General features: G+C 41.8%; 3 protein-coding genes across 3 annotated transcripts in view; 1 reads left to right on the top strand and 2 right to left on the bottom strand.

The window, feature by feature from the left end:
- The window catches only part of LOC104966729 (zinc finger protein Aiolos-like), a 596,491-nt gene that overhangs the window by 261,015 nt on the left and 315,275 nt on the right, over positions 1-20,201 (bottom strand). The gene's annotated exons all lie outside the window — the stretch shown is intronic.
- LOC104967198 (insulin-like growth factor-binding protein 4) lies at positions 1,026-7,058 on the bottom strand. The gene is made up of 3 exons (XM_010796614.1): positions 6,142-7,058; positions 5,649-5,745; positions 1,026-1,098 (listed from the first exon to the last, which is right to left on the bottom strand). The coding sequence occupies exons 1-3, from the start codon at positions 6,497-6,499 to the stop codon at positions 1,026-1,028; spliced, it is 528 nt and encodes a 175-aa protein (XP_010794916.1). The 5' UTR covers positions 6,500-7,058.
- Positions 16,802-19,767, top strand: ccdc28a (coiled-coil domain containing 28A). The gene is made up of 6 exons (XM_010795971.1): positions 16,802-16,981; positions 17,236-17,420; positions 17,546-17,724; positions 17,875-18,029; positions 18,345-18,367; positions 18,519-19,767. The coding sequence occupies exons 2-6, from the start codon at positions 17,254-17,256 to the stop codon at positions 18,595-18,597; spliced, it is 603 nt and encodes a 200-aa protein (XP_010794273.1). The 5' UTR covers positions 16,802-16,981; positions 17,236-17,253; the 3' UTR covers positions 18,598-19,767.

Below are 20,201 nucleotides of genomic sequence, written 5' to 3'. Positions count from 1 at the left end.
CATCCTGAGTTTCTTTATGTAATGAATAAATACTGAAATGAAAGCTGACACTGTTATGTTGACATGGAGGAGTTCAACGTCTTAATCTTGATTAATAAATTTGTTTTCTGTCATTAAAAACTCATTTGGTGATCTTTAAATGAACCTCCGTCTCTTGGGGAAAAACTATTGTGCCAAGTTGCTTAGCATGTGGCTGTAAAACTCTGACGAACACTGTCGCTCTGCCTGGGAGCTTTTTTATTCTGAAAGTTTTAATAGAAGTGCAACCTGATTCAGTCATTTTCTAACAATGATTATTTCAGACAGAGGACGACATTAGCAGGCAGGACCGTGGGGTTTAACTGATCAAATGTGATATTGTGTTCAAATTCAAAATGTAGGCCTATATCAATTCAGTTTTATGCTGGACCTTGTGGTTGATAATAGCAGTTTTTCACAAAGGACGATGGCATCCTTCATAGGAACATCCCGGCTCCAAGAAAAGTCCACTAACAACCATTAAAATCACAAATTGTGTTTCGTATATACCTCAATTTTGCGAACATCAGCTACTCATCAAGGAGGCTAGCGGCAAAAGCCCCTGACTGTTAGGACTTGAGTAATGGTGAGTTTTGTTCCTTATTAATTCAAATAATGTTCATGTTTAAGAGGAACAAAGTCGTATCCTTTGGAAGCGCTACTTTAGCTCGGCATGCTAATGTTAGCATCATTACATCACATTGAGAGCAGACGAACACAAAAATCCACTCTATAAACTTTTTCACATTTTTCCCATTATCTTGTTGAGAATTTCAAAGCTTACTGCCGTGCCTAGTTACGGTTGCTAAGCTGTGATTGGATGATGACTGTTCAGGTGAGGGGCTCTGCAATTCATCTTCATCAACACAAAAGAACAAGTGATTTCACATTATAGCTCACAGCTTCATCTGTCATCAGCCAACAGTAGACTGTGATGAGGAGACAGAGCAGAGGATTGTGGGCAGTTAGTGTCCAACCATTCCTCCAATCAGCAGAGCTGGACTGGGTCACATGACACTGGCTGTGTGAGTGAGACGCTCTGTGTAATTATCACCCATTGACACAGTGTGAGCGTCCCGTCTGGAATATGAATGAGGAAGATAAAAATACTGAGATCACAGCGACCCGAAGCCTCTTACCTGAAGGAATTATCAACGCCTCGACTCCCATCAACGTCCTCTCTGAGCCCTCGCTAACACACAACAATTATCTGGACGCTTTGCCTCCTCACTTCTTCAGGCTGCTCATTTCCTTCCTATTAGAGGTGAATTCCTGCTGCTAATCCTAAACACATCAGTGTGTCGCAGGTTAACAGAGACGGTATGGCACAAAGCCAGACCTGCTAATGATGTGTAGCTTTTATCCATGCAGCTAATAAGAGTTTAACGATGTGTTCCTAATCTCATTGGAAGCCTCCTCCCTGATATCAGAGGTCCAGGCGTGTTGTCATCACATCCTATTTACTGTCATTTTATACAAGTAGAAATTCAGCTTCTTAAACTTCCTGTTTAGCTTTGACCTCGCTAAAATATGCTAATCCAAAACACAAAGAGACATCCTTGTAAACGAAATCCAATCCTTTCGTTTCAGCTCCATCCAAAGGCTGATATGTGACAAAAGAAGCTGAAGCTCTTTGGAGGTGATTGAAGGAAAGCCTGTTAATTGCTGAGGTTGTTTTGGCGTCGAAGTTTGAAAGACGTATCTTATATTCCTGGTATTTTGAGAGAGACATTGAGTCATTTCCTCCGCATATCGTGAGGGAAGGGGCTCTTTTAAACAGTTTTTTATATAAAGACCCCTTAATAAATTAGATGATTTGTGAGCTCTGACCATTAATCTTTTAAAGAAAGAAATCGTCTGCATGGTTTCCCATGTCAGTTAAGCTGCCCTTGGCTCTGACAAGCCTCATTACGCCCTGCAGAGAAAAACCAGCCGAAGGCCCCCGCTGACTCGCCTCGTCGAGCCCTGACTGGCAGGCTAATGGCCCGCTGGATAATTATGCCTCATAAGCTCCTTCTCCAGGGATTGAAAATAATAACACCATCATCATGTCACGCATTCAAGTGTAGCCTACTTGCAATTAACACAAGATGAAACGTTAAAATGCACACATTTTGCAGCTGTTTTTAGTTACCATGGTAGCAGCGGTGGAGAAAGAAGTTGAGACATGAAATAATAAAATGACAAATGACAAGATGTGGTTTTATTGAAGTTTACTTTCTAGCCAATAGAGTGACTTCTTGTATTCTCACTGATTCATCCTGTTTCCAGTATTATGCAAAGCTAAGCTAATTTATTGATGTTTTCAACGTCAAGACGAGAATCATATTTTTCCTCGAATTGTAAAAATACTCCTTTTAAAGCTTTCAAGCTGTGACATACAAAAAAAGGAAAGGTAAAAACAAGTCATTTAGAGTGTGCTGTGCTGGTAGATAGAAGCTACTTCAACGCCACATGATAAATGCAGCTTAAAGTTACATTAAAACAAACATTCATGTGTAAATGTATACTTTCACAGAGACAGGCGTGAAGTGAATTACACTGATCTGAAACTATACAGGCAGTAAATACATCCAGCTGATGGAGACATAATGCATTGCACTGAGCTATCCGGTAGAAGTTTGTTTATACAACATATTGGATATTGAGCTATTAAAACCTAAAGAATATATGGTAATTTAACGTTCATCATCATTTTTAGTCTTTTTATTTCATTATAGTGTACAATAATCGATGCCATTTCATATATTGTAATATCACAGTACACTCACTACAGCCGCACATGCCCACACTAACGAAACCAAAAACATTTATAAAAAAAATGCTTCTCAATATAACTTAAACAACAGAGCCATGAAAATGAAAATAAACATAAAACGAAAAAAACGTTCATCATTTAAACTGACAAGTAAAACTGATTTGACACNCCGGGGCACACGTGGGTGGGGGGGGGGGGGGGTTGTTCGGAACCTTCGGCGTAGCGGGTGGCGCAGTTCGAGGAAGTATTCCTACTCGAGTAGCCCGCGAGAACGACGCACGGTCTCAACTTTACTCTCCGGAAGACGAGACACACGTCCCGGTCGCATCCAATCCGCAACGTACTGATTTACCTTAGTCTTTTCTTCTCCTTTTCGACGAGTCTCGGACTATTTATTTTGCCCCCGACAGGCAGAACGTCTTCCCAAATAACAAAGCGGAGAACTACGACAGGCTAGTCGGGCCCAAAGTACTCGTGGTTCTCCTCAGATGCCAGGCCCCGCCCCGCGTCATAAACCTTTCAAGTATTGTAAACAAAACCCACAAGACATTAGACCTCACGAGTTCAGACAAACCGGACGTGTGAGGAAGAATGGCGACTTAGACAGTATTGTTTCGCCCCTTCGTGCGTGACATTTAGTTAAGACGGCCCGTCGTTGAGTCTAGCGACCTATTCTTACAAGTTTCATTTGGTACCGTCCCTCTCTGTTAGTCTTTCCGCATCCCCCTCTCCGCTTATCGTTGAGGTCAGTGTTCGTCCTCTAAAGGGAAACCACCGCGTAAGTGGCATGAATACGTAATAATTTGTTCCCCCCACGTAGAGGACTTATGTACAGACTTGACGGGGTGAGGATCGTTGTCACTTGTACGATCTATTTTTATCTTCTCCCAAAAATTTTTGGTTCTCTTAAATATTACTTTTCATGGGACTCTATCTCCGTCTCGGGGGTTGTCAGGTGACTTCCCTTAAATCCTACGATTTATCAACGTCGAGACGTAGGTCTATGACGTTTTATTTGTGTACGTATTTTACACACCCGACGAAGCACTGCGAGAGAAATTCCGCCAAAATATGAACCGATGATTACTTTCTTCTTCGATTATGTTTAAGTACTTCTAGTTCGACCGTTTCCAATACTCGATAGTGAGGAAACACATAATTTTTTCTTTCAAAATAGTTTGGAGTATAAGAACTCTGTCGAAGTAAAGTAGGAATAGAAAGTAAGAATCTTTGGGAGCGATTGATCTATTGAGGTCTTACTTAGTAATACGCATACAACCGCAGACGATGACGTAAGGACGCGCTCAGCCAGGACCACAGCACAAGCTACGAAGGGAGGACTGTCACTTTGCCTAAATAAATGTTCTTGACTACTTGTCTACAGTCTTATACTTTTCAGAATGGTGGATGTCGGTAACTTCCTCAAACGTACTTACCTCGACAACTGCTCGCACTAGACAGGTTTGACGCGGCGTTAAACGACACTGCGTGCGTCCAGAACTACTTCTACGTCGTACGATTGAAACTAAAAGGAGTCCGTGCAAAACCCTCTACACCTACACCGATACACACCTAAAGTGTTTCTAGAAAGTCGTCTACAGGGAATAAACAACACACAAACGAAAGAAAACACGATACCGTCGGGTAAACATGTCGAACGCGAGATTACGTCCTCATGTAAACTAGTCCGGGAAGAGCACCATACCTCTACTCCCTGTGTTTGTCCGGGTTGTATTCATGGACTCGTACTGTCCGTCGGTTAGACTTCGTCCTGTCACTTTGCAACTTAAGGAACCTTTTACTTAAAAACGAAAACCCACACGGTTAACCGAGGTTGTAACGGTACAGATGCCGCAATGAAGATGAGAGTCCTGGGAGTTTTCTATTGGCTAAGTTCATCCAAATCTTTGGTGTTCTGGCACTTACAGACACTCTACTCCCATTACTGTCTGGGAGATCAGTGGAACAAACGACTGGCAGGTTAGCTGATGATCTGGAACCAATGAAAGAGCCACCTTGTCTAAGACACATTATTACAACTGTCTCATATGGCTTAATGGAAACCAACACCACTCCCTTTGTGGAGAGCAGAGGAAGATAAACACTGGAGACCGGAGAAGAAGTCAACGTTAAAGCAGTGAACTGGAAGCGTAGATAAGACTTCCAGTATGAGACGTCCCACCTTGTGAAAGTGGAAACTGACTTTCTGTTTGGAAAGTGAATGCAACAATAAAGAAGGAAATAAAAAGCTGTACCAAAAGAGTGTGATTGAGACATTTAGATGTCTGCAGCAGCAGGAGGAGGAAGAGGAGGAGGCGGCACGGGGGCATCCATGAAAGAGCACCAAATGAATTACTGATTGCAGAGAGCTCTAATAGCCCCACGCTGGCCACACTCCATTACAGTCATTTCATACGCAGCTTTTATTACCTCCTCCTATTACAAACACACACACACATTCACTTTCCCACACACACGCTCTCATTCCCACAATGCATTTCAATTCAGTGCACGTCAACCTGCAGGATCTCAGTTTAGTATTTGCATGATGAGCTATATGCAGGTACTCTTTTCTCCGTATTAACAAAATGCATGGTTCCTTCCTCACGAGCACGTCACACGGTCATACACGCTGCAGAAAGATGCAGCAGAAGCTCCTCACACACACTCACACGCCCACCTCAGCTATCAGGAGCCGGCTCTGCGTCTCACAGCAGGGCCCCTCTCTCAGCGAGCAGCCGGCAGTGTGTGCACCCCCCCATTAGGCCATGTGCGAGGAGCTGGGGAGTGTCCAGGCTCTGGTTCGGGGCTTAGCCGTGATTAGGGTCAACAAGCAGCACATTGTTAAACACACACACACACACACACACACCTTACTTTGACCGTGCCCGGCTCAGGTAAGGCCCAGGGAGCGGAGTCAGAAGATATTCTGGTCTGCTTGGTGGAGACCTGCTCAGCTGTGGCTGACCCTAAGAGAGCATCTTCACATTTGCACATATCAAATATGATCTAAATGCTTAGGATCTGTAACCCTAACTGTAATTTACAATAAATGGTAAATGGACTGTATTTATAAGAACTTTTCCAGTTTTTAAAACGTCAGCATTCACACACATTCATACAGACGGCACCTGCTCAGGAACACTAACACTCAGACACCATTTGCTATGCCATCGGAACCAATTTGGGTTTAAGTATCTTGCCCAAGGACTCATCAACATGTTGACTGAAAGGTTTGGGGATCAAACCACCAACCGTCCATTTGGAGGATGACCATCTACCTCCTGAGCCACTGCCACCCTCTAAACTAAAAGAAAGTAAACAGAAAATATATTCTCCATGAGTTCAGACCCCTTTACTCTCACCTGAGTTGTCCTCCACCTCCCTCTCGTCAGTGCACACCCCCTGGCCATGCATCAGAGAGTGCAGCGGCCTCTCGACGCCGTGTGGCGGGTAGCAGCGGAGGCCCGTGGTACACCGGGGCGAGTAGACGCCACAGTGGGCCCCTTTGGGCAGGGCGCAGGTGGGGCAGCAGCCACAGCCGGGCTCCCGCACCGTCTCCTCGCAGCCGTCAGGTAGGCGGCAGCTGGCCAGCCTCTCCTCGGTGCACAGCGGGCAGCGGATGGCCTGGTCCGACAGGCACAGTGCCAGCAGCGACAGGGCGCCAAATGCCCAAAGGGTCCAGCAGGACGGAGCCGCTGCCCCGCCACCTCCACGCACCATGACAGCCCTGGCACCTGCACACAATCCTTCTAGGCTCCCCTTTGCCTTCCTCTCCCCTCACTTTCTACTTCCACTGCAGATTTGAGAGAGAGGTTTGAGAGGAGCGCTTTGTCCAGGACGCTCTTTGATATTTTCAGCTGGTTAGTGTTTCAATTGCAGGGACACAAAGCCTCTGCTGTATTGCCTCTCTGTTCCTCTGATTCAATTTCACTTTGCAGAAATTGGAGCCAGCTTCTGATGTGCGAGTGACGTGGTGATAGAAACTAGTTTTTGTTACGTTAGAATGAACAGGAAGGATTTCCAGCACTGTGTTCAGGTGAGTCTTGTTGTCACTCCGATTTAAGTCCAGAAGCTCGCCCGCCCTCGAACGAGCCCCCAAAAAATCCGGTCTAAAATTGTCCAAATGCAGAGCAGGACATGAAAAGGCAGTGTTTGAAGTAACAGCTGCAGTTACCCCTCTTGCTTGTGTGCAGTGTAAAGGCTCCTGAGAATGGCTCAACACGAGTGGCTCTCCTTGGACTTTATACTGGTCCATGGACACGCCTCTTTCTACAGTGAGAAAGAAGCTGAAAAGCACAGCAGAGAAAAGCCAGGCTAAAGCTCTCTCCCTCTGTCTCCCTCTGTCTTACTCTCACACACAAGCTTACACACACTCTCCCTCACTAGTCCTTTCTCAATCCTGAGTGCATGCATGGGAAAAATCAACCTCTCACTTGTTCACACACAGGTTTCTCTTATCGTCTTCAGTCATAGGTGTTCGACTTATTTCATCAAAAAAATACCTGTTTATATGATGACAAAAAAAACTGAGAACACACCAGTCCTGTTCCACTTTAATAAACCCCAAATGCCCGAAACACACACTCACACACTCTCACACACTCTCACACATGTATGTGCCTCGGGGGTCGAAACATTGTTCAAACAACAAAGCAACCTCAAGCCTGCTCACTCAACAAGGTGTGTGTGTGTGTGTGTGTGTGTGTGTGTGTGTGTGTGTGTGTGTGTGTGTGTGTGTGTGTGTGTGTGTGTGTGTGTGTGTGTGTGTGTGTGTGTGTGTGTGAGACTTGTGCGTCAAGTGGTCACTCTGTCTATCCCCCTCATTATGTCAGCCCCCAGATCTCTCTCTCTTTCTCTCCCTTGCTACTAACGGGAGTGGGCAGCTATAAAAGGCAAATGGACAGTCTATCCACCCCCCCTCCCTCTTCAATGCCCCCCAGACGATCCTAAAAAAGCCTCCCTCCACTGGGATCACAGGATAACTTTGAACAACGTTTCCAAAGTGGGCCAGTTTATGATACGTGTGTGTTTGTGATCATGAAAGAGTGTGTGAATCAGCGTGTGTCGGAGATATGCCCTGCACCCAGCCTTAAAGGGTTTGAATCATGGCTTTTATTGGTCGAAGTCTCATTCTTTTTTTTTTCCTATTTTCCTTGGCCTCCGTTTTGCCATGGAAACCCAGCATGTATTGTAATGCCTTTGTGAGAGCGCTTTTTTTCAGCTCTTTTCCTTGGGCTGGTAGCTGGTTGCCATCGGCGGACCATGGGCCGCAGCCAAGCCTCAGCAGCACTCAGGTGGTGCCGCAGTGTGTGTTGTTGTTGGTTACATGGCATCTACATTCCTCATTACTCAAACTTGATCAGAAATAACATTAATGCCCGTTATTCAGCCACTCATTGCATCCCAAGGGAAATATTTGAAAGAAAACGACATCTGTTCAATTTCACTTAAACAGCCCGTCTGGCATCGGGCAGTTATTGGAGCGGCTCACTGATCCTGGAGCTCACCAGAGAGCCAGCAGTTTCATTATGTGTCATTTATGAGCAGTTTTATTTACGAGGTGTGTTTCAAGGATTTATTATTGTCATTATACAATACAGGATTGCACAATGAAATGCAGTTGTGTGGGGTGCATTCAGGACGGTTACTCAGAGGTTAGCAATGCCGTTTTCTAGGTGTTTGCCAACGAGTCGCGTTTAAATGTTTGTCTGCTTCATATTCCACCAACAATCTTTGTAATTTGTTAATCTCTATAGAACTACAACCGATGTGTATACACATTTCAACTTTTTTCAAAATAATTGTTCTGCCTATTTTATTACAAAGTATAAACAGATGACGTCAAATTAGTTGAATAACAACTCTGGCAAGACACCAGTTGTTAATTTGCTGTTTATGGGCAGTACTTTAACCATTTGGCCAATAGCGTATCTATTTATCTGTGTGTGTATTTATCTCACGTAACATGAAGGTTACAAGACATTTATTAGGACAATTTCACATTTGAATCACTCCTCCAGCCACCTGACCCATCTCATCTTCTTAATAGCTAAATGTAATAGTGGTACTACAAGCGCAGATTATTGTCTCTCAGTTGGCATTTGCTCTGTGGGATGACATCAGTTGTTGGATATGGTGTGTTATTGATGCGGTCCAGGAATGGGCTCCATATTTTCAGTTATGAGAGTGTGACTTGTTAATCTTCTATCTTGGATGTTATTCCACCCACTGCTCGAATAATGAGGGTGTGACAGTTTTCCATGGTCTCACACTTATTCTGCATCCTGTTAACACGGCCAATGGCCTGTCTATCTCCATAGAGGCTGAATCATCATGTTAATCGTTATCACATAGCTGTCATATTCCTAAAACAGTGTGTCCTGACGCTCTTCCAGGTAATCATACATCCTGTTGCGTACACAGTTACAGTTGGGCCTTTTTTATCATGTGCTACTCTGAGAACATTCAGTATTTTCCCAACAGTCATTTTCATAGATCCTCAACATATCACAGTTTCATGTGTGCCATGGTTCCAACATCTCAATGACAATGCCAACATCAGAGGTCGAATATTTCAGATCCTTTTACTTAAAAATAGTAATACTATGGTCTTCAATTACTCCATTATTAGAAAAAGTTTTAAGTTTAAAAACTTGCTTAAGAGGTTCAGAAGTATTATCAGCTAAATGTACTCAAAAGTATCAAAAGTACTCTGTATTCAGGCTCTTTTCAGCTTGTTATATTATTTTAGAATATTATATTATCCTGTTTTTATTACAAACCAATACATTGAAGTACATTTTAAAGCCGGTTTAGACACTTTAAAATACAGGATAGCATTAATATATGAATAGTATAGTACTGCATCAAATTGTTCAAGTATATCAGATGTGTTTCTATGGCGGTTGTTTTTCAATCGGAAATACCCATCCCCTGCAGTTCACATGTCGATTTATCCTTGGGCGATATACTTACCCCAATGTTGATCCCGACAACATGGCCCACGGTGTGTGAATGTTAGCTTTCTTGAGCAGGTTGCACCTGGCATGGCACGTCTGTACGAAGGGGGTATGAATGGGTGAATGATGACATGTGAATGTAAAGCACTTTGTGGAGTTGTAAAGACTGGTTAAAGCGTTATATAAATGGAGTCCATTACAATTTACCATTTAAAGTGGACCTATTATGCTATATTGGAAAAATATATTGTAGGGCCATACCTATACAAAACATGTCTGTCAAGTGTTTTGCTTAAAATACCAAACAGTTCACCCATTGTAGCCATGCCTCACACTGCTCATACTCCTCTTTTTTCAGCCCTGTTAGAGAAACCCAGATTTTGTGTCCTTGGCTTGAAAAAAAAAAAAAAAGAGGAGGCGGAGCTAATGCCTGATCAGAATTCTACCGGAGATAAAGTTAAATTCTGCTGTGATAAAACGCCATCCTGTTCTAAAGCACATCAAGGATTATTTCAGCTGATCGTTGAAGTGCTTTCTCAATTCACACCTCGCCACCATGTCCGTCTTCACGTCAGCATCTCCACTTGCCCTCCATCTCCTCTCCCGACTCGTGTTTCGTACGGAACTCCGCCAGGGCACGACTTCCAGCCTGGCACCGTCCTATTCACTACTTTAGGAGTTGGGTTTTTTTGATTGTTGCGGGTGCTGCGATTTGAGTGTGTGGTTTTGTGTAGTCCCGCTATCTTGGGGTGCCTCCTTGATTAGACTTCGAGACTATGCCGGGAACGCTCCTCGACCAGGTGAAGCGGGGTGTACGATCTGGCAATTCAGGGTCGGTGTTCGTAGAGAGTGGATATAGCACAGAGAGGACTGGGTTCACGTGAGGGTCCAACCCGGTCTTCCGTCACTACCTACTCCCCGATACCGAGTCAGACAGCAGGGGCCGAGACATGCCGTTGACGTCCCCAGTCTCTCACTATTCCAAAGACTATTGGTGATTTCGTGAAGTACTACTTACCTCCACGTCACGTGTCCCCGGCCTTAATCTACAATTCCTCACCAAACTAAATACTTAAAACCTGGTATCTTGCTACCATCTTTATATTTAGTATCACATTGTTGACGGAGCGGGCCGAGATGATGAGGTGAGGGGTGCAGTGCGTGACGACGTAAGCAGATATGACTGTTATGCTGTTTGTTTTTTGGTTGGAACGACGCGAGCATGAGAGTGAGTACTGAGGGAAGGTATATCGCGCGTCGGAAGAGGCGAGCATCGGCAGGTTTACGAGTGGTGGTAGCTAAAGGATCCGCATGGGGCTCAAGACGGGTTTACCAGGGTTTTATACAATAGTATGGGGCGTAGATCATCTAGAATGCAAAGGATAAACGAACAAGGTCTGTAACACTTAGTTTCGGAGGTCTGAAAAACAATTTTATGTACCTATTGGGTTTTGCGGGAAGGAGGATACAAAGATTGTAAACCCAGGATAAAAGAGTGGACTGTGAACCATAGCCATTTCATGCGCAAGGAGTTGATCGGAGATAGGGTATTGGGGTAGGAGCGAGGAGATAAAGGATTGAGGTCGAAGGTTATGTATTTATCGTATGAATATCGTGTTTGCGGAGGCATTCCTCGCTCCGCTTCTCTTTCTGCTTTTCTCCTCTATGGATTGTCCATTAATTCTAACTCTCTATAGTTAGCATAGTTGAGTTGCTTTGTGGATAATTTGTTTGCTAGCATCATTACTATCTTACACGGTGGTCGACATAGGGGAGTAGTATGCCCAAATGTGACTATTTTTGGTGCTATCTGTCATGGGTATGTAACTATTACATATTTTATAAATATTTATTCCTTAGGAAAGAGTACAATTCTAGTCCTTATGTTTACGTACTTTTCTATTTTTTGTCTTACTTCTTATTTGTCTATATACCCATATTATGTCATTCGGATTGTTTAAATTTATTTTGTTTATTATTATTTTTCTTTTACATTCGGAAATCTTACTAATTCGTTGTATTTCATTAAGGGTCCTTCGATCGACTCGTGAATATTAAAATATTTTACTGCGATTATATAGTGAGTTAGAAGGTCAACAGTCTATAAGGGAGTCTAATATTTTCTCTGGTCTGACCACTCCACCTCGCCCCGAAATATGCGCTCATCACTTTGTGAAGTCATCAGACTGGCGAACATAGGGAGGATACAGCAGAGGAGGCGGGAGGAGTGGAGTGATGTGAATGGAGCTCGTGTGTGTCAGTTAACATCTATAACCCTGCTTTTTGCTAGGAGCTTTTACGAATCCGTACTAGCTAAGATCCCAGTTCAGGCCTCCTTACCCTTCTCTCTCAGCTCTCGCCCATCAACCTACTCCGTGACTGCGAGTTACTGAAGACGAGTCGTCACCGAGTCAGTCATCCCCGAACTGACACTCTTGTCATCTGATCTGGTTTCTATATTTAGAGGCTTGTGTCTTGTATTATGTACCCACGTCTGATTTCTATTGACTTCCTTCTGTTGGGTTTAAGGTGTGGAGTAGTTATTGGGTTAATGTGTCGTGACATTGATTCTGGTCCGGTTTGTTATGTGCAGGAAGATTATTTTATTTTGTTATCTACTCCTTATTGTTGTGTATATGTATACTTTATTCATGTTTCCAGACGTTCCAGCGAGACGACGCATGGCTGTTAATTTCGTTCAAAGTGTGTCTGTGTATAGTATTGTTTGTTGTCAATTAGGTGAATTTTTTTCCGTATAAAAGTAGTTTTACATGTTACATTGTATATTGGACTTTGTTGTTGACAGCTTTCTTCGTAGTATAACTTTTATGTCTGTTTGTTATCTTTTTTTATCGTACTCATTAAAGGTAATAATACCTTGACAATATTGAGAAAAGTGTAATAGGTATTATAACTGTATTATGTGTTTTCTCTCTGATATAGTACTTGTTTACGTGAGATACACAGGGCAGCCAGCCCCTTGAGTGCGTCGCAGTCTTTTTTTTCGAGTAGAGTAAAAGGAGGTAGAGGTTGAGAACATTTTTGTCCCCATTTGCTCGCCTATGTCTAACGTCGGCTAGACTGCAGTTTAACCGTCGCCTGGGTGTCTTTTCGGTAGTCTCTGTTACGGCTACAAACCTGCTTGGCAGAAATAAACGAATCGTTCCGAGCGATGGTGCAGTCTCGATTGACATGACATCATCCGTTACAGCAGTTAATTTTTCGTCCTTATTTCTTGTCCTTTAGTGGAGACTATTTGAGGCGTCTCTTTTTTGGTAAAACTCGAGGGGTATCGANCACACACACACACACACACACACACACACACACACACACACACACACACACACAAACAGTTGAAGGGAGTGCAGTCCATTCAAAATGACCACAGTAAATCATTCGATTTACTGTGGTCATTTTGAATGGACTGCACTCCCTTCAACTGTTTGTGTGTGTGTGTGTGTGTGTGTGTGTGTGTGTGTGTGTGTGTGTGTGTGTGTGTGTGTGACAGAGGTATATGAGGAAGGAACATGAAAGGATAAAAACATGTCTTATTCTGGGTCACAGCTGCTGAGATGAAATCACACACACTCACAAACACACTTGTAGCCTTCTGCCTACCCCTAATTCCCAATAGACCTACACACACACACCCAGCGTCTACTTTACAAGTCCCCTGAGAGCCCTGTCACACGGGGGGGAGATACAGAGTATCGAACAGGGATGTACGTGGAAAACACACATGAATAGAAACAATAAAACGTCCTTCATGCTTTTATTCTCAGATTGATACAACATGAACATTTCTGCTCTGATTTGTGGGTCAAGCCCATGGAGAGAAACTCTCCCAAAAGACAAGCAGATTTAATTTCAGCGGGAAAAAATGACATTATTCATTAGAGAGAAAAACAGAAGGTTTTATTTAGCTGAATCAAATTGTGTGGGCTTACCACATGCAGGTATTTTATGCTTTTTGTGTCGTTTGTTTGGACCTCAGATAACAGTGTGTTTTGCAGCTAAAGCAATTGTGTTTAAATGCTGGAATAATGCTGCATTAGAAAGGCAGCTAACTTAGAATTAGCAGTAAGACGGGGTGTGTAATTAAACGAGTTGTCGCTCATTTACAATCCAATGCATAATTCAAGCGCATGAGCAAAGAATGAAGTGGCTGTAACTCCGCTCTCCAAACAGCACCTACACGGCAATTACGGATGAGAGATAGGTGTGTGTGTGTGTGTGTGTGCTTTTCTGTGTGTGCATTCACTAAGTTAATGGCTGTGTGGACGCGACGGTCTAAATGTGTTCATCTGTAGCATGTTATCCTGGTTCACCTCACTGAGCCACTGTCACGCGGCAAACTCACACACACACACGCTCACCAAGGGAGATGGGTGAGAGGAGGGAGAAAACGATCCGCTAGCATGACACCAGTTTGAAAAAAAGTAAGAATTCAGTGAGTTCTTCCATTTCTTTCACCTTTTAGATGTGTCATGGTGCTGTGCGAAATAAAAAGGTTAAAATGTCCAATTACAAAGTGAAAACCTTATCACATTATGCAATCGGGGAGAGAATGAAAGCCATGTTTGTCTCAATATAAAGTCAATAAGCTCTGAACTATTTGATCCAGAGAATTATACATGAGACCTAAATAATAAAGTAATCCTGCTACAACTCAACAGGAAATATGAACCTGTGTTATTGAGACATGTTTTATAATGAGGCTGCATGTTGGGTTGAATCCAAACTTTTGCCGTTGCAATATTTCCTGGGATATGAATCCATGAATCATAATTAGGGAGACAGATTGGACTTCACTGGTATGTGCTCCCAGAATTTGGCCATTGACAGAAACATGACTTCTAAGCATATATATTAATTGATTTTTGTTCTTGACCCCCCCCCCCAACAGGAAGCATTTTATTTTAGCTGCAAACGGAAATTAATTTATATTACAGATTAAACATGTATCTGATGCTTTATACGCCTCTCATTTTGTAAATACCAAAAAGGCGAAAGCAATGTCAGTGCGGTGTCGGGAGAAGGTGAATAAAATCCGTTTTTTGTGCAGCTATTCAAGATTTTCACCTACGCAGAGTTGTATCCTCATTCAGTGCAAAGATATTTGCTGTACACTAATAAAGGCTTGAATGGTTTCCTGGAATTCAATTAATCAGCCAGCAGTTTGAATATTTGTGTCTATGAAAACATTCAAGTTAATTGAAATGTACAAAGTGCGCCTTTTCAGCATTTCTTAGCCTTTAACACTTTAATTATGAAGAGGAAGAGAGGGATCAGTATCGGATGTTCACTTGTCTCCCCCTTGTGGCTATATAATGCAACTATGTCTGAGTCACAGTTTAGTCAAGTTAATACAAATACAATTCAGAGTGAATAAGAATAAGAATTTGGACAACATCCACAAACAAAGACGTATTTATTTAACTTCCTAATATGGGTAGATTTAACTGCCCACCAATCACATAATAATGATCTTGGAGCCCATGGAGTCATTTATAAGAGGACTATAGTATCTGACAGCAAAAGAAGTGGTTGATGCAGTCAAATATGTACTGCATATATATTGATTGTGACTTTTTGTGCCAACTGTTTTTGTTAACAGATGACCTAAGCAATATCTGTTGCTATTGTGCTGCACAGAGGAAGGAGTACACGTACTGGGTACAAAATATATTGAGTTACAATCATGTTAATCATAGATTTATAATAACTGAAACAACATGTGGGGGGGTGCCTCATGCTGTCTACTGATGACGTAGGCTGACACGTGTTTTGAAGTAGTTCTGAGTAACGGTGAAATAAATACTTTACATTTTGTTCTTTTCGTGTTGTGTAAATAATTATGTAATGCTTTGGAAAGGCAAAGAATAATAAAGAAAAATATATATGTACATTTCACCTTTATTTTTTATTTTACGATTGCAGGGGGAAATGATCAGTCCATGCATAAGATGTGGACAATTTGGTTTAGGGTAAATATACTCTTCTTTATTTTTTGAATAAACAGTATGTGCACAGTTGAACTTTAAAACACTTGAACTTATAATAGCAGGGATTTCTCATTGCCAGGAAAAAGGGTAATTGTATTCAGATAGTACAACAGAAACAGAGAGGGGACTTGGTCAGCATGCAAATACAAGGTCTTAATTATCTTCAGAAAATCTGCTCTGCCGGGAATGGAAAACCTTCTCAGATCAGATGGAAACAGCCCCTCTTTAGTTTTTCACCTGCTGAGCCCAGAGTAACATGTTTTTGTGTGCACAAACTACAGGTGAACAGAAAACACCAGTGTGATTTTGGTGGGAGTACAACCACCCTGGACAAAGTTATAGTGGGGGTGCAAAACCAGGCAGCACCAACACCTGTTCTGCTGAACATGGGCTGTAGAGAAACCGTGCAGATCTTCCCTATTGACACCTTTTCGGGGGAAAAAAAGAGCATTAACAGTGTAAGAGAGGCAACGATATAATAACAATAATACATTTTATTTGAGGGCACCTTTCAAAACATTCAATGTCACCTTACAATACACTAATAAATAAAATACGAGTGGCATTACAATACAAAAATGTGTTCATAGAAAACCACAGAGGAAAATTACATTCTAAGGAGCAATTCAAGTGAGTAAAGCCAGTTTTAAACTAATTATTCATTAGGCTCGATTTAAAATAACAGTGTCTGACTATATCATATATGATATCATTAGACCTACTTGTCATATTTTACGTATTTTGTATTCGTGGTTATCAAGTATCAGACACTTACTGACAAAACACATCTTATCCTTTCACCATGTATTCTGTAGGAATAAAACATAAAAACATGAAGTTCATCCCAATATGAAAAATGTTACAGATGTGTAAATTGTCCTTAAAGTGAGCCTCCTTGCAATTGTATGCACATTATTTATTCAGCCGTTTGCTGTTTAATCTGATGGGAAAGATATCGATCAATCAATAAAGTAAATCATTGATTTCGTTCTTTCGCTTAGAAAACTAGACGAAACGCCCAATAACTGAAATGACGTTCCTTGCGCGTCCCCGCGGACACAACACCGGTGCGTTGCGTCCATGGCTGCGTCCCACCAAAACAGGAAGTTTTTAGAGTTGACAGGCTAGCTAACTAGCCTGCAGGTTACATACGCATGTTTTATGTTTCTAGTGTTTAAATCGTGTGGACTATCTTTCAATGCCACAGACGACCAACGATAAACTCGACAGCAATTGTGAGTAGTGTGCTAACCGGCTTCTGAGTGCAGTCTTTAATTTAAACGAGCATTATGTTAGTGGGTTGGAATATTTGACGACTAGCTAGCTAGCTGATAAGCTAACGTAAGCTCGGTCACGAAGCACAGTAATATCTGTCAGGGTGTTGTTTCTGCATTATGAACTACGGGGTTTGGTTTTGAGTTACAGTGCTGTCTGCAGTACATTGTCTGAGCGTTTCGTGCTTTATCATCTATCTATCTTAACCCTATAGAGACTGTAACATGCAGTTATGGAGGAGCGAAAGCTAAAGAGAAAGAGTCCCAAAATCTCCACCAACACACCGGCTCCGACCAGTGGCACTGCTGGCCGGAAGAGCAGTGCTACCTCCGGGGGACGGCAGGTCGGCTCCAGCCATAACGCAGGGACTCACTCCAGCCAAAAGAGCAAAACTAGGAGGTAGCATCTTATTATTTAACCCTAGTTGTATATCATCTTCATCAGATATACACAATGACAGTATGTGGAGTTGCTAGTCTGATCTGTGGCACAAACTGTAACTATTTGTTTGTATCTTTTTCCAGGGGAGTAAGAGACAAACCCAGGCACCCAGGTGTAGGTGGTAAACCTAACCAGAAGCAGGGGCAGGCAGCACCTATCATCCAGCACTCCTTTCTGACTGACGTGTCAGACGTACAGGAGATGGAGAATGGCCTGCTCAGTCTGCTCGATGACTTCCACTCAGGGAAACTACAAGCATTTGGTAATTCAGACCTCAAAGGGACACTCCACACACATGTCTTGAGATATAAACAAAACTGTAGAATCTTAGAGAGACATCTAGTGGTGACTTGGACCCAGATGTCTTTTTAATGCCTGATGTAAATTCATTAACATATGTGGTTGTTTTCAGGCAATGAGTGCTCCATTGGCCAGATGGAGCATGTGAGAGAAATGCAGGAGAAACTGGCCCGTTTGCACTTTGACCTCTACGGCGAGGTGGATGAAATGCCAGAGGACCAAAGGAAAGTGGCCTGCGACACCAACATGGACAAACTACTTCTTAATGTAAGACTGTAATAGCATAATATGTTTTTAAATGAATCCATTTTTTACACTTCTTATTTTAAGATTTATAGTCGTTTTCCTGAATTGCTGGAAATACCTTGTGCTGTTACGTTCTGGGTAAAGCTTGATCCGATGTGACGACTCGACATCGCAGAACAGATTTAGCTGCTTATTATCCTCCTGTGTGTTAAACTCTTTAAGACTTTAGTAAGCTACTTGTCGCAGCATCAAGTATATACATTCCTTTACATCATCATGACCAACGATTGCAACCAACCGCTGACATGTTTAACAAAATGTTCTCTTTCTCCGCAGCTTGAGGAGCTGAGTTCTTCTATGTATCCTTTTCAATCTAACATTCACCGGTCTTCCTGCATCATAGTAGTCCCTTATTTCTTTTAGAAGGTTGTTAAGTGAAAGATTTGTCTTCTTCATTGTTAAATACCTCACATTCCCCGAAGCTTTTTTGCCTTTAACCTACTTCTCCAGTCAGAAACTCAATCTAGCCGACTCCCAAGAGATCCCGAGGACTGCCAGTATAGAGACCCCTTCTCATAACCCCGTCTGAAGCCAGCTTGATGCACTTCTTCTTCTTCTCTCGAGTATTGTGGCAGAAATGGCACCCCAGCTGTTCACCAGCGTCGTCCGTACAGCAGGATGGATGTAACAACAGGGATGCACTTATTTTTGGATGCTAACAATAGACATGATTTTAATTTCAGCACCTTTTCTGATGAACCCTAAACTGTTTCTCGTATAATCAGTGTTATATTTAGTGAGGTTTAAGATCTTTACATTACTATCTGACAGTATACTTTACACTTTGGTATTTGGTGCATCCCTGTCTTGGCCAGTTTTAAAGTCAAGTTGTAGCCAGTTCCCTCACATCCGCTCTGTCTGGATTTGCAATACATAGCTAGCCAAAGTGACATTTGATATGAAGCATTCTCCTTGTTTGGTCCAAAAGTTGATGAATTCCTTCAAAGTGTTTATCAGCTTTGTTAAATGTGAACTGACTGCAAACGTGCTCCTTTAGCACTTTTCAGATATATGTGAACTTACTCTGTTGCACTTTGTCTTATCTTTGTCACAGGTCAGTGTCACTCACAAACTTAGGACCTAGACATTAACTTATCAATATATGTATACAGAAATTCTTGTTTTGAACTATTTCCCATAGCTTGTATCTAATCCTAGACACAGCAAAAACCTACTTGTATCCTAATTAGTTAAATTGATTACATTTAAAATGACATATAAATGCACAGTAGATTCTGACCATGTTGACTGCGCCGTATGTTATTAAGAAAAATAACCCAAGTTTGTGATTTTGCATATGATTTCTAGCTACATATGAGTAGCCTGATATCTACTACAACACCTTGTTCAGTGTTGAATATATATTTGCACATATCCATTCAATACGCGGAACACACTGCACATTTTCATTGGTGTGATGCTGGAAAATGCTGAGTTATCCAAATGTTTTCATCACAACCATGCCTTAATGTTTTTCATTTCATCATTTTTGCCTTATTGGTTCTTACCTTCTAATCAAACTTACATAGAGCGGGTTTGGATTGTGTGGTTTTAAAGATCATTTGATGCTGCTTTGATTGTAAATCTTTATTTTAATCAGTGTTGTTAGGGGATGTGGGATTATTCAGAAGTGTTTTACTGCTTTAACTGTTTTGTGGTTTGACTTTTATTGACCCAATAAATGTGTTGTCTGAATCTTCTGGCTGTAGCATTTAAAGCATTCATTTAAAAACATTGAAAAAGGGAGAAAAGATTCTATTCAAACTGTAAGTGAAGGGATAGTTGGAAAAGGGGAAACGTAAGCCAAAATGCATTTGTATCATACTTTTGTTATAACATTACTGTGTAGATTGTAATTGTATCTTTTATTTTTCATTTATTTTATATACTTGCAATTTACCCATAAAGTCATCATGTGGTATGAGTAGTAGGGGTTGGGGGTATGAAAAAAATGTAAATTCGTGCCTGAATGTAAGGTAAGATTATTATAAGGATTAGTTGTAAGCATATTGTAAATTATTTTTTGACATTTTTTTTATTGCATAATTTGCTTGTGAAAAGTCCTCTTATTCCTTACATATTCTACATTCATAAAGTCATCATCAAATAAGTTTAAAACAGGAATTTACAATG

The sequence above is a fragment of the Notothenia coriiceps genome, unplaced genomic scaffold, assembly GCF_000735185.1.
Source record: "Notothenia coriiceps isolate Sejong01 unplaced genomic scaffold, NC01 NC01_scaffold00037250, whole genome shotgun sequence".
Taxonomy (NCBI): Eukaryota; Metazoa; Chordata; class Actinopteri; order Perciformes; family Nototheniidae; genus Notothenia; species Notothenia coriiceps.
This window is presented reverse-complemented; position numbering and strand designations above follow the sequence as displayed.

Coding starts and splice junctions, on each gene's coding strand:
- LOC104967198 (XM_010796614.1), bottom strand. CDS start 6,499: ATGGTGCGTGGAGGTGGCGGGGCAGCGGCTCCGTCCTGCTGGACCCTT. Junction 5,746..6,141: donor GGAGGTGGAGGACAACTCAG/GTGAGAGTAAAG, acceptor ATGCTCTCTTAG/GGTCAGCCACAGCTGAGCAG. Junction 1,099..5,648: donor CCGGGCACGGTCAAAGTAAG/GTGTGTGTGTGT, acceptor TTCATATTCCAG/ACGGGACGCTCACACTGTGT.
- ccdc28a (XM_010795971.1), top strand. CDS start 17,254: ATGGAGGAGCGAAAGCTAAAGAGAAAGAGTCCCAAAATCTCCACCAAC. Junction 17,725..17,874: donor AGGGAAACTACAAGCATTTG/GTAATTCAGACC, acceptor GGTTGTTTTCAG/GCAATGAGTGCTCCATTGGC. Junction 18,368..18,518: donor GAGGAGCTGAGTTCTTCTAT/GTATCCTTTTCA, acceptor CTACTTCTCCAG/TCAGAAACTCAATCTAGCCG.